This window comes from Solanum dulcamara, chromosome 9, assembly GCF_947179165.1.
Source record: "Solanum dulcamara chromosome 9, daSolDulc1.2, whole genome shotgun sequence".
In the NCBI taxonomy this organism is placed as follows: Eukaryota; Viridiplantae; Streptophyta; class Magnoliopsida; order Solanales; family Solanaceae; genus Solanum; species Solanum dulcamara.
The window spans coordinates 51,623,404-51,637,839 of NC_077245.1; the positions used below are offsets into that span (position 1 = coordinate 51,623,404).

At 32.7% G+C, this 14,436-nt stretch overlaps 1 protein-coding gene across 2 annotated transcripts; it reads left to right on the top strand.

Moving 5' to 3' along the window:
* The first annotated feature begins 2,231 nt into the window (after positions 1–2,231).
* LOC129904657 (pentatricopeptide repeat-containing protein At2g22410, mitochondrial) lies at positions 2,232–5,026 on the top strand. Of its 2 annotated transcripts, XM_055980234.1 has the most exons (2): positions 2,232–2,631; positions 2,929–5,026. In XM_055980234.1, the coding sequence occupies exons 1-2, from the start codon at positions 2,334–2,336 to the stop codon at positions 4,404–4,406; spliced, it is 1,776 nt and encodes a 591-aa protein (XP_055836209.1). In that variant the 5' UTR covers positions 2,232–2,333; the 3' UTR covers positions 4,407–5,026. The 2 variants fall into 2 exon arrangements, with proteins under 2 accessions (XP_055836209.1, XP_055836208.1); XM_055980233.1 differs by having other exon boundaries at positions 2,232–5,026.
* The last annotated feature ends 9,410 nt before the right edge of the window (positions 5,027–14,436 follow it).

Here is a 14,436-nt window from a genome sequence, read left to right on the forward strand (position 1 = left end):
ACTTCCTGAAGAAGGTCAAGGTTTGAGTAATCCTGATATTCCTGAAGAAATCAGTGAACTCGAGACTCAAGTGAATGAAGAACTTTCAATAAGTTCTACCGGTGATGAGATAAATTTAGATCGATCAAAAATTACGATGGATAATGTTTTTGCATATAATGTTGCAATTAACCTCATGCAAGATAGTGAAAGTCTTGAACCTAAATCCGTCGAAGATTGTCGACGTAGATGTGATTGGCCAGAATGGCAAAAGGCAATTCAATCAGAATTAGACTCACTTGCTAAACGTGAGGTTTTTGGACCTGTAGTCCAAACCCCTAAAGGTGTAAAACCAGTTGGTTATAAATGGGTTTTTGTTAGAAAACGAAATGAGAGAAATGAAATTGTAAGATATAAGGCACGCCTTGTTGCACAAGGATTCTCTCAAAGACTCGGAGTCAACTATGAAGAAACATATTCACCGATTATGAATGGAATAACATTTCGATATCTCATCAGTTTAGCTGTACATAAAAATCTTGAAATACACCTAATGGATGTGGTTACAGCTTACCTTTATGGTTCACTTGATAATGAAATTTACATGAAAATTCCAGAAGGATTAAAATTGCCTGAAGCATGTAAAAAGTCTCGAGAAGTATACTCAATAAAATTACAAAGATCATTATATGGTCTGAAACAATCAGGGCGCATGTGGTATAATCGCCTAAGTGAGTACTTAATAAATGAAGGCTATATTAATGATGTTATTTGTCCATGTATTTTTATTAAGAAAACGGAATCAGAGTTTGTTATACTCGCCGTTTATGTTGATGACATAAATCTCATTGGAATCCCTGAAGAGGTCCAAAAGGCAATTGAATATCTAAAGAAAGAATTTGAAATGAAAGACCTTGGAAAGACAAAACTTTGTCTAGGTCTGCAAATTGAACATTTAGCAGACGGAGTTTTTGTCCATCAATCTGCCTACACTGAGAAAATCTTAAAAAGATTTTACATAGACAAAGCACATCCATTAAGTACCCCAATGGTTGTTCGATCACTTGAAGTGGAAAAAGATCAATTTCGACCTCCAGAAGAGGATGAAGAAATTCTTGGTCCTGAAGTACCATATCTCAGTGCTATTGGTGCACTTATGTATCTTGCTAACGCAACTAGACCTGACATAACATTTTCTGTTAATTTGTTAGCAAGGTATAGTTCATCCCCAACGCGAAGGCATTGGAACGGTATCAAACATATTTTGCGATACCTGAAGGGTACTATTGATATGAGTTTGTTTTATACTAACAAAGGTTGCGCAGACCTTATTGGTTATGCAGATACAGGTTATTTATCAGACCCACATAAAGCTCGATCTCAGACAGGTTATCTGTGTACACACGGAGGGACTGCTATATCATGTCGATCTACAAAACAGTCCATTATTGCTACTTCTTCAAATCATGCTGAAATAATAGCAATTCATGAAGCAAGTAGAGAATGTGTGTGGTTGAGATCGATGATACAGTTCATCAAAGAAAGATGTGGTCTAGAAAATAATGTTAAAATACCCACAATTATATTCGAAGACAATGCCGCGTGCATAGCTCAATTGAAAGGTGGCTTCATAAAAGGAGACAGAACGAAACACATTTCACCAAAATTATTCTTCACACATGATCTTCAGAAGAATGGGGAAATTGATGTACAACAAGTTCGTTCAAGTGATAATCTTGCAGATTTATTCACAAAGGCATTACCAACATCAACTTTTGAGAAGCTGGCATAAGGTTGGAATGCGCCGTCTCCAAAATATCAAATGAAGCTTTCATCAGGGGGAGTAAATACGCGCTGCACTCTTTTTTCCTTAACCAAGATTTTGTCCCACTGGGTTTTCCTGGTAAGGTTTTTAATGAGGCAGCAATCAAAGCGTATTACCAGATATGTAGACACAAGATTTATGAATGTTCACGATAAATATGTATATTATGTTTAGTAAAGTTTTCTTTACGTAAGACATCCAAGGGGGAGTATTGCAAATTGGATGTCTTTTTCATCCAGCAATATGTCCATTTATTTCCAAGTGGGCCCCATTTTTAAGTGGGCAACTTGCCCACTTGGTATTTGGTCTTCATAATATGCCTATAAATAGGCAAGAACGCACATATACAAAATATATAGATATTGAAAAGAAAAACTATCATTTCTCTTATGTTTTCTCCTTTCTTCTCCCTTATTTCCTCCGTCTAATTAATTGTTAAGGTAGTATATTTATAACGGTACAAGCCTTTTTCATTATTCTGTTACCAACAGCTGCCTATGGCTAAAGTTATTTTCTTTCCAAGAGAAAGATGCATATCATCTCTCCATCCTTCAGCTACACATCACTTCACCATTGTATAAAACTTCTCTCCAAAACCATTTCTTCTTCTTCTTCTAAATTACCCCATTACAAAACCAAATCCCAATTCAAATGGAGGACAAATCATATTTTTGTCCAAACCAATCCACTGCTTTCTCTTTTAGAAGCCAAATGCAAATACATGACCCAACTCAAACAAATCCACTCACAAATGATTCTCACTGGCATTTTCTCAAATGGGTTTGCTTCAAGTCGTTTAATAGCCTTTTGTGCTCTTTCAGAAAAGGGTAATCTTGATTATTGTAAAAAAATATTGTATAATATGGAAAATCCAAATACATTTTCTTGGAATATGGGTATAAGGGGTTGCTGTGAAAGTGAAACCCCAATTGATGCATTCTTTTTGTACAAACGGATGCTTATGACAACAGAGAATGAATGTAGTTGTTTGAAGCCTGATAATCATACTTTCCCTTTGTTATTTAAGATATGTTCTAGATTGGGTTTGTATTATATGGGTCAAGAGATTCTTGTGCATGTTTTCAGGATTGGTTATGATCAAGATGTGTTTGTGCATAATGCAGTGATTCATTGTTTGGTTTCTTGTGGATTCTTGGAGGATGCATATAAGGTGTTTGATGATAGCTCTGTGAGGGACCTAGTTTCTTGGAATTCAATGATTAATGGTTATGTTAGGAGTGGGAGATCGAGGGAAGCGTTGATGGTATTTGAGAAGATGAAAATGGCATCTGTGGAGCCTGATGAAGTTACTATCATAGGGATGGTAGGGGCATGTGCTCAGCTCGAGAATTTGGAGCTTGGGAGGAAGTTACATAGCTATTTTAGGGACAAGTGTTTATATTTTAGTGTACCACTTTGCAATGCACTCATGGACATGTATATGAAGAATGGGAGTCTAAATGAAGCAAAGGCTTTGTTTGATACGATGGATGAGAGGACTATGGTAAGTTGGACTATAATGATTAGTGGGTTTGCTAAATTTGGGCGTTTGGATGATGCAAGGAGACTTTTCAACGAGATGCCGGAGAGAGCTATAGTACAGTGGAATGCCTTGATTGGAGGTTATGTCCAAGCTAAGCGCAGTAACGAGGCATTGGTTTTGTTTCAGGAAATGCAAACGATGAATATAAAACCCGATGAAGTGACAATGGTTAGTTGTCTATCAGCTTGCGCAGAACTTGGAGCACTTGATATTGGGATTTGGATTCACCACTACATCAAAAAACATAAGCTTTGTTTAACTGTTTCTCTGGGAACTGCACTTGTTGATATGTATGCCAAATGCGGTAACATTGAAAAAACGCTTCAGGTTTTTCATGAGATGCCCATCAGAAACTCATTCACTTGGACAGCTGCAATTGGTGCCTTAGCACATCATGGAAATGGACATGATGCTCTATCATATTTTTTAAAGATGGTTGACAGTGGCCTGAGACCAGATGATATCACATTTCTTGGGGTCTTGTCAGCTTGTTGTCATGGAGGTTTGGTTGAAGAAGGGCGAAAGATTTTTGTTCAAATGAGCACAAAGTTCAAAATCCCCCCTAAATCTAAACATTACTCTTGCATGGTGGACCTTTTGGGCAGGGCAGGGCTCTTGGAAGAAGCTTATGAGCTTGTACGGGGAGTGCCAACGGAGGCTAATGCTTCAGTATGGGGAGCATTGTTTTTTGCTTGTCAAGTTCATGGGAACATTGAGATGGGGGAAAAGGCAGCTCTGAAACTTCTTGAATTGGATCCTGGTGATAGTGGAACTTATGTCTTACTTGCTAACATGTATGTTGAAGCAAATATGCAGCATAGGGCACGAGATGTGAGGAAGATGATGGGTGAAAGAGGATTAGAAAAAATACCTGGTTGCAGCTCCATTGAAGTAAATGGGATTTTTTTTGAGTTTATTGTTAAAGACAAGACACATCCTCAGATGGATCAGATTTATGAATGTTTGATTCACTTAACAGGACACATGGAAATAGTTAAATATTTTCCTTATATCAGATATGACCTGTTGTGTGATTCTGATGTTTACAGTGCAATGTAAGAAAATCTGGTTCATCAGTCACCAAACCTACGTAGACAACAAAAGGGCTTGACCATTAGGAGAGCAGGAGTTGAATTAAACGAACCAAATGTCATGGGATTAGATGTAACGACAATGATGTTGGCAATTAAGTATGAATGGATGTATTTATCAAGTTGAGTTAGAGATACGAAATAAGTTGAAAGATAGTAGTGATTGTTTTGAGTTTCTTTCAGACAGGAGAGCAGTTTGCTGGCTCTGGGTGAAGGATGATGAAATGAACTAAAGGGTTTTATGAGCCAAGTACAGACAGCCTAAGGGTGGATTTCTTCCAACTTCAGAACCTGATGTTAACATAGCTCTGTTCAAAATGGGATGAGAAAGCCTGGAGATGTATTGGCTATTGGTTATTCTATTCTTTTAACTGGAGGCATCACTAAGCTCCAGTCTTTGCTTCGGTGGGTCACCATTACTTGACTTAGAAAGGCGAACATCTGGGCAAGGGAAAGTGCTGACAAACAGACGGGTTAGACAAAATGGATAAAGTATTCGGTCTGTCTATATTTGATATGGGTAAAAAGTGGGTTGAATGAGGGATAATATTGTTATCTACTGAGATAATTGAATACTACACAAAATAATCCAAATTTACTGTGTTATACATGTTTCATTCAAAATTCCATATGCAATAAAAATACTGAAAAAAGAACAATCAATTAAAAAAGATATATTGAGACGAGTAATTTATTGAAACTAAGGCAAAAATATCAAGGAGTAATTTATATTGATTAAACCCAGATCGCTCTTCAAAAAAGAAAACTGATGGGAGTCACTAAATCCATTTTCGACTTTTAATACTAATCAGCATGTTATGAGACGACTTGGTCAGTCGATCAATAATCACTTAGTGTTACAACGTCTTGTTGCCTAACAATCTAGAGACCATATATGGCTATATCATTTCGCTTCCAAATGCATCGGATGGCTTCAAGTAGTTGATATTATCCTTTTCGGATCAAAACTTCTTATTTCCGTGGGTAAATCTATTGTGACATTTGATCCTGCTGGTCTCTAGTGCTCAAGCTTAACTAGCTTGCATGCACACAAGTGGTGGAGCGACATTCAAGTAAGGGAGGTTTCATATGATACCTCTTGCTTAATTTCTATAATAAGTCAAAAATAAAAAATGTGTGACAAATATAAAGGTTTGGATTCCTTTACTTGAAACAGAAGCTTGGTATAATCTATATTTATAAAAGTTGAATTCTCTTAGTGCTTGTTTAGAAAGCCATCCTGAGAATTGGATTTGTGGTAATTAGGTATAATTACACAGTTTGACATATTTGGTTGACCAGATAATTATTGAGTGTAATTGGCAGTGGGTAATTACACTCGCCAATTCTTGGGGGAAGCTTTGAATTGTTGGTAATTACATAGTATAATTACAAGTTGATTATTTTTTAATTTCTTTCTTTCATTTATATTTATATTTTTTTGTTTTAATTCTTTCTTTATTTCTATTATTTTAAATTCTTTTTTATTTTTATTATTCTAATATTTTTTTAAAAAAATATTTTGCAATTGTTCATATTATCTATTTTTTAATTTAATTTTATGTTTATTGTTTTATTTAGCATAATTTTCTTAGTATTCTAATTTCATTTCTAAATCAAAGTAGAATTCTTTGTTGAATAAGGTTATAGACTTATGTTTTATTTTTCTTTTGAATTATATATATGTACGTTATGTTGAACTTTGAAATAAGATTATTATGTTAGCTCTTCTGTTTGAATTTTTAACTTATGATATATTTTTAGTTCTAAATTATTTATTTTAATAATATTAACTTGATATTTCACATTGCAAGTCATTCATTTTTAGTTAGAATTGATACATTATCTTTTTTGTCAAATGTTTTATTAATTTTATGATATTATATTTATAATATTTATCTTTTTGTCAAATATAAATTTAATGATGTTCTTAAAAATTATGTAATTTTAGTTTTTATGATTAATTTAATTAAAATATATTATAAAAGAAACTAACTTAGCAAATTAATTAAAAGAGATATATATGGTGAGAGAAAGAGAGATTGAGAGGAAATGAAAGTATTGCGTGTGTTCTCTGTATCTTCTCATTTTCATTTCATAAAATTTTGCCTATTATATAGGCACAAGAAGAAGAGGGCAATTTGCCCAAGTTGTCAGCTTATCAAGTGGGTGGGTCCCACTTATAAAAAGACATTCATTTCCTAACACTCCCCCATGGATGTTCACGTGTAAAAAAAAAACTTTACAAGAAATAATATACATAGTTATTTTGAACATCCATAAATATTGTGCCTCGTTAAAATCTTACTAGGAAAAACCCAGTGGAAAAAAGCCTAGTGAAGAAAAAAGAGTACACACATCTGGTAATACGCCTAGAGTGCTGCCTCATTAAAAACCTTGCTAGGAAAACCTAGTGGGACAAAATCTAAACTAAGAGAAAAAGAGTGCAGCGCGTATCATTCTCCCCCTGATAAAGACATCATTTAACATCTCGAAGATGACACATTCCAATCTTGTATCTCAATTTATCAAAGATTGAAGTTGGCAATGCCTTGGTAAATATATCTGCTAAATTATCACTTGAACGCACTTGTTGAACATCTATTTCACCTTTCTTTTGAAGATCATGAGTAAAGAAGAATTTTGGTGAAATATGTTTAGTTCTGTCTCCTTTGATGTACCCTTCCTTTAATTGAACTATACATGTAGCATTGTCTTCATACAATATTGTTGGAGCGTCTTTTGTCAAAGAAAGGCCACATGTTTCTTGAATGTGTTTAGTTATTGATCTTAACCAAACACATTCTCGACTTACTTCATGAATGACTATATTATCTCTGCATGATTTGAAGAAGTAGCAACCATAGTTTTCTATGTTGAACGCAATGATATAGTTGTACTATCACATGTAAATAAGTAGCTCGTCTGCGATCGACCTTTATTGGGGTTCAAACAAATATCCTGCATCTGCATAACCAATCAATTCTGACGTAGATTCATTTGAGTAAAATAATTCTATATCTGTGGTCCCTCGGAGGTATCTGAATATATGCTTAATTCCATTCCAATGTCTTCGCATTGGGGAAGAACTAAATCTTGCTAACAAGTTTACTGAGAAAACTATATCTGGTCTAGAATTGTTGGCAAGATGTATTAATGCACCAATTGCACTAAGGTATGGTATTTTAGCACCAACAATCTCTTCATCATTTTCATGAGGTCGAAATGGATCTTTATTAACATCAAGAGATCACACGACCATTGGGGTACTCAGTGGGTGTGTTTTATCCATGTAAAATCTCCTTAAAATATTTTTTGTATATGCTGATTGATGAACAAATATCTCATTTGCAAAATGTTCAATTTGTAGACTAAGACAAAATTTTATCTTTCCGAGATCTTTCATTTCGAATTCCTTTTTTAGACATTTTACTACTTTTGAAAGTTCTTCAGGAGTTCCGATAATATTTAAATCATCAACATATACGGCTATTATGAAAAATTTAGATCTAGACCTTTTCATAAAGACATAAGGGAAAATTGGATCATTTTTATATCCTTCTTTTAGCAAATATTCACTAAGACGATTGTACCATATTCACCCTGATTGTTTCAGCCCGTATAAAGATTTTTGAAGTTTTATTGAATAAGTTTTTCAAGAATCTTTATATATTTCAGGCATTTTAAATCCTTCAGAAATTTTCATAAAAATATTGTTATCCAGAGAACCATATAAATAGGCTATAACGACATCTATCAGATGCATGCCAAGTTTTTTATGAACTGCCAGATTTATAAGATACCTGAAAGTGATTGCATCCACCACAAGAGAATATGTTTCCATATAATCAATGCTGGGTCATTTCGAAAATTCTTGTGCCACAAGTCGTGCTTATCTTACGACTTTATTTTTCTCATTTTTTTTCATACAAAGACTCATTTGTACCCATTGGTTTTATACATTCAAGTGTTCGGACTATTGGTCCAAAAACATTGTGTTTTTCAAGCGAAGCTAATTCAACTTGAATTGCATTTTTCCATTTTGGCCAATTATTCCTCTTTCTACATTCATCGACAAATTTTGGTTCAAGATCCTCATTTTGTTGCATTATTTCAATAGCAACATTATAAGCAAAACTATTGTTGATAATTACATTATTTCAATTCCATATTTTTCCTGATGAGACATAATTTATTAAAATTTCTTTATCATTTCCAGGCGCCTTAACCTCTTCCAAGGTCTTATCAATTGTTATGTCTCCTCGCTCTTCTTGAGCAGGTTCTTTCATATCATGACCATCTTGATTGTTTGTTTCTTTTCTTTTTCAAGGATTTTTATCTTTGGAACTGATTGGTCTACCACGTTTTAAATATGGTTTAGACTCATTTGCATTAATTAATTATCCTACTCGGACATCAACTCAAATTGGAGCATTAACAGTTGGAATATGAGATTTAGTAACTCTTGATAGGTTAGTGAATGCATCTGGCAATTGATTTGTATTATTTTGCAAATGAATTATCTTTTGAACTTTCAATTCACATTTATTTATACGAGGATCTAAATGAGATAATGATAATGCATTCCAATCTATTTCCCTTTTCAGCTACTTATTTTCTCCCCCTAATGCTGGGTATACTGATTCATCAAAATGACAATCAGCAAATCTTGCAGTGAATAAATCTCCAGTCATAGGTTCCAAATATTTTATGATAGAAGGAGATTCATACCCAACATATATCCCCAATCTTCTTTGGGGTCCCATCTTTGTGCGTTGTGACGAAGCAATTGGAACATATACTGCACATCCAAATATTTTTAGATGGAAAATATTTGGCTCCTAACCAAAAAGCCAATTGTAATGGAGAGACTTTATGATAACTTGCGGATCTGAACCGCACAAGACTTGCTGCATGCAAAATAGCATGACCCCATAATAAAATGGGAAGTTTTGTTCTCATAAGCATTGGCCTAGCAATTAATTGGAGACGTTTAATCAATGATTCCGCTAAACTATTTTGAGTATGAACATGAGCAACTGGATGCTCGACTGTTATCCCAGTGGAAATACAATAATCATTAAATGCTTGAGATGTGAACTCACCAGCATTATCAAGACAAATTGTCTGCATAATCTGGAAATTGTGCTCTTAACTTGATTATTTGAGCAAGTAATCTCGCAAATGCCATATTACGAGTTAATAATAGGCATACATGTGATCATCTTGTAGATGCATCCATTAAAACCATATAATATTTAAATGGTCCACATGACGGGTGCATGAGCCCACATATATCACCCTGTATACGTTATAAAAATATTGGGGAATTATTTTTCACTTTGATTACTGATGGTCTAGTAATTAATTTGCCTTGAGAACATGTAGCACAAGAGAATTCTTTAAATTGAAGAATCTTTTGGTTCTTCAAAGAGTGTTCATGTGAACTCTCAATTATTTTGCGCATCATATTAGAACCGGGATGGCTCAACCGGTCATACCGAATAATAAAATCATTTGAGTTACTAAATCTTTGGTTACTATGGCATGTGTTTCAATCATGATAATACTTGTAAAGTATAAGTCGGATGAAAGAGCGGATAACTTTTAAAGTATAAACTTTTTACTGACATCATTGTAGTAATGTAAAGATATTCATTCTTTTCATTATTTTTAGTCTCAATATGATAACCATTTTGACGAATGTCTTTGAAACTTAATAAGTTTTTTTGAGACTTACTACAATATAATGCTTCATTAATTGTTAAATTTGTTCTTTCGAAAAATACAACTTTTGCTTTTGCGGATCCTTTAATTAATCTTGTACTACCAGATATTGTATTAATATTAGCTTTTTTAATAATCAAACAAGAGAAATATTTCTTATATCTTAAAATAGTATGTGTTGTGGCACTATCAATAAGACACATATCATCATAATTGATTTTGGATCCAACTGATGACTGAGGAATTTTCATATTTTTCATAAATAAAAAAATACATTATAAGAATGTGAAAAACTAACAACATGAAAACTTTAAGAAATTGCACTGCCTTAAGAAACATTTTTACGAAGGACAACATAATATCAATAATAAGAAGAAAATAATAAATATTTTTATAATATTTATCCCCAGTTAGATGATCAATTCATCAGTCAATATTCATAAAGTCTTCATCTTCTAAATGAGTAATATTTGGTAGATCTCTAAAATCATCATCTTTATAAGCAAGATTTGCCTCAATATCTTCATGTTTATTTGAGGGGGTTGCTTCATTATCATCATTTTGAAAATTCAAGTGCGCCTCTACATTATTATCTCTTTTTTTGAGAGAGACTTGATACAGTTTCACAAAATGATCGGGCATACGACATTCACGTGCCCAATGACCCTTCATACCACACCGGTGACAAATATTGAATTTACCTCTAGAAGGATTATTTTGAAGAACTTTATTGTTCTCATGTTTATTTCTATCATGATGACGATAATTGTTTCGTCCTCTACCACGTCCTCGCCCACGACCACGAACTTGGTCGCGATAATTAATTTTTTTTGATTCAGACTGATTATGTGTTGCTACAACATTCGCTTCAGGAAATGGAGCAGACCCAGTGGGACGGACTTCATGATTTTTCATCAGCAAAGTATTATTTTGCTTAGCCACAAGTAAGCATGTTATTAATTCAGAATACTTCTTTAATCCTTTTTCACAATATTGTTGTTGTAGCAACACATTTAAAGCGTGAAAAATGGAAAGAGTTTTCTTAAGTAAGTCATCATCAGTGATAGAATCTTCACATAATTTTAACATGGAACTTACCTTGTGGATAACAGAATTATACTCTGTCACAGTTTTAAAATCTTGAAATCGAAGGTATATCCAGTCATATCGAGATTTTGGTAACACCGTAAGTTTTAGGTGGTGATATCGATCCTTCAAATTAGTTCATAATTCAAGAGGGTCTTTCACAGTTAAATATTCAGTTTTTAATCCTTTATAAATATGATGACGGAGAAAAATCATGGCCTTTGCTTTATCTTGGCTTGATACTTTATTATCTTGTTTAATAGTATTACGAAGACCTTTAGCGTCAAGGTGAATTTCAGTATCAAGGTGAATTTCAGCATCAAAGATCAATGATAAATAATTTTGTCCATAAATATCAAGTGCCACAAACTCAAGTTTTGATAAATTTTGACATGATAAAACTGAGATAGAAATTAATTTAGAAAGAATAAAGACAACTAAAATCAAAATTTTTTAGTAGATATACTTGATATAGAAGTTAATATATCTGGAGAAAATTAGAACTTCGTGCTGACAACGTATTATAAAACAAATTAACTTAGCAAATTAATTAAAAACGATATATATAGTGAGAGAAAAAAAGTTTGAGAGGAAATGAAAGTATTGCATGTGTTCTCTTATCTTCTCATTTTCATTTCATAAAATTTTGCCTATTATATAGGCACAAGAAGAAGAGGACAATTTTCCCAAGTTGTCAACTTGTCAAGTGGATGGGTCCCACTTAGAAAAAGACATCCATTTCCTAACAAAATATACTAATTTAAAAAATATAAATAAATTATTTTTACAATGTTAGTTAAGAACACATATTTTATTTATTAATATATTTTTAAAAGACAATATATATCTTAAATATATAATTTAATATCATTTATAAGACCTTTATTTTTCTAATATAAATTTTTAATATTTGATAATTAACTTTTATTTTAAAATTTTAATATAAAAATGTGATTACACTTGTGCAATCAAATAGTATAATTGTAATTACAGTGTAATTACGTTATGTCAAACAAACATGTTATCGTAATTACTACGCAGTATAATTACTAGGATGGTAATTATACCCTATAGTAATTACACCAATTCCAATTATCAAGTGGCTTCCAAACACTCTTAGTGAAATCTTTGGTTGTTGGCGTACAAACAATTATATATAATTGTATTATATTATATTAAAAGTGAAAACCTTTTTACATCAAAGGATTGTGATTTTTTTGAAATATTGTGACTTTTAATTTCTAAAGGGTTGTGATTGTTCTGATAATGCACAATAAGTACATGTTCATACTACTATTTGTTGGCTATAAATAGAAGAGTTTCCTCTCATTTTTATACTACAGATTTTCTAAGTTTTCTACTGTTCTTCTTCTTAGGAAATTTTAAGTGTGATTAGAAGTCGTTGAGTGAGTTCGAAGTTCAGCAGAATTTGAGGTATCATACAAGCAAGGGTAGGTGAACAAATTGTAGCAATCATATTCTTTAAGCATACTAGACTGTAAGCATGGTTAAAAAGATTAGGAAAAATGAAGATGATGAGGTTTTATTTAATTTAACGTATTCGAAAGTTGAAAATCATAATTAAGTTAATTTTGTCTCTAATTTTGATATGTTTTTCAAGAGAATGTTAATGATTTCCCCCCCAAATTGTGTTTTTTTTACGTAAGTTAATTATATTTGTTTTCTATTTTTTATTAACTTGCTATACTTGTAATATTTGGATTTACTCTTTTTTGAACTATTTATGGGTTCAATTCGGGGTGTGCATTCAATTTTCTAGTTCGATTATGTGTTATTCAATTTTTGGTTTTGAAAAAGTGTAATAACAAAAAAAATTGATTTTTCTCTTTTTGGTTTGATTTTTTTCGTTTCTGCTATTTGGTTATGTCAATAATTAATAGCATAATCAAAGTTTTATTTGCATGTTAAAAAAATATAAACTACATACAAGGAGAAGTGATTTAGTGAAATAAAATGACCAGTGAATTGGGCTTGAATATCCTAGTACGGTAAATTGCTAATACCCTAATAAAAATTATCTAACCTAAAAAAGGGGATGAAAGTGGTTAATTATAACTTTAATTCTTAACCTAAATATTGTATATGTAATTAGTAATGTGTGTGCATGTGTATGTATATATATAATATAATATAATATAATTCATTTTTTTTGGTTTTTCGGTTTTAATTTTTCTAAATCCAAAACAAAACCAAAAAATCAAAAAAAAGTAAATCTTTAATCCAAAACCAAGCCAAAAAATCAAAAAGCCAATCCAAATAAAAATTTAGTTTAATTTGATTTGGTTTTTTGGTTTAATCCGAATAATGCACACCTCTAGGTTCAACTCAAACTATGGTTTCTGCTTATTCATCCACTCACTGTCTCGATCCAAAGATATTAGAAGGTACTAATAGAAACATTTTTTCTCCCCAAATTTAGATGTCTCCTTTAGAAATAAAGGATATTCTCGCGTTCATAATTTGAAAATAATTTTTTGACGTTAGGGCTTTGTGATGAAAATAAATATTTATAACGATTCAAACCGTCGTTAGTTATGATCAAAAAGAAATCGCAAAAATTTACTCGACTGGGTCCTACCATCCCACTAGAGCGAGATGGTCCCGCCTGAGCGACGTCGCCAGAGCGGGAGGTCGTGGGACATAACTTAAGTCACCAGTTTCTTATTTTTCTCCATTTCTCCCAAGGGAAAGTTAGAGGTGAGAGTTTCTGCAAAACCCTCCAAAGAGACTGCTCTTGACCTGTGAAGAAGAGGGGAGGGAATCTCAGCATTTGGAAGGCTTCAATCGGTGGCATTCAATCCGGTCTTGCCCGTATAACATTAGGAATCAATGATTTCAGCATCATTATCTCTCTATGATTGCTTGGCACCCAGGTAGGTTAAACTTCTCTTTTCTGAGTAGTAAATCTATACCTATTGTGTAGTATAGAAGAGAATTTAATGAGAAATCATATAACCAAGTTGTGGGTCACGGGTCACGTTGATTCGAATGTGACTTGGTAAAAAGGTGTTATAATGATTTGGGAAAATATTTTTGGTGGTGATATTATTGCATACAAATGGTTATTTTATAATGGGCGTAGTATTGTGTACATTAATATAAAACTAAGTAGAGACTGATGATAAACCTTAAAGATTTGGTAGTGTAGGTGTTGGTTGGGTTAC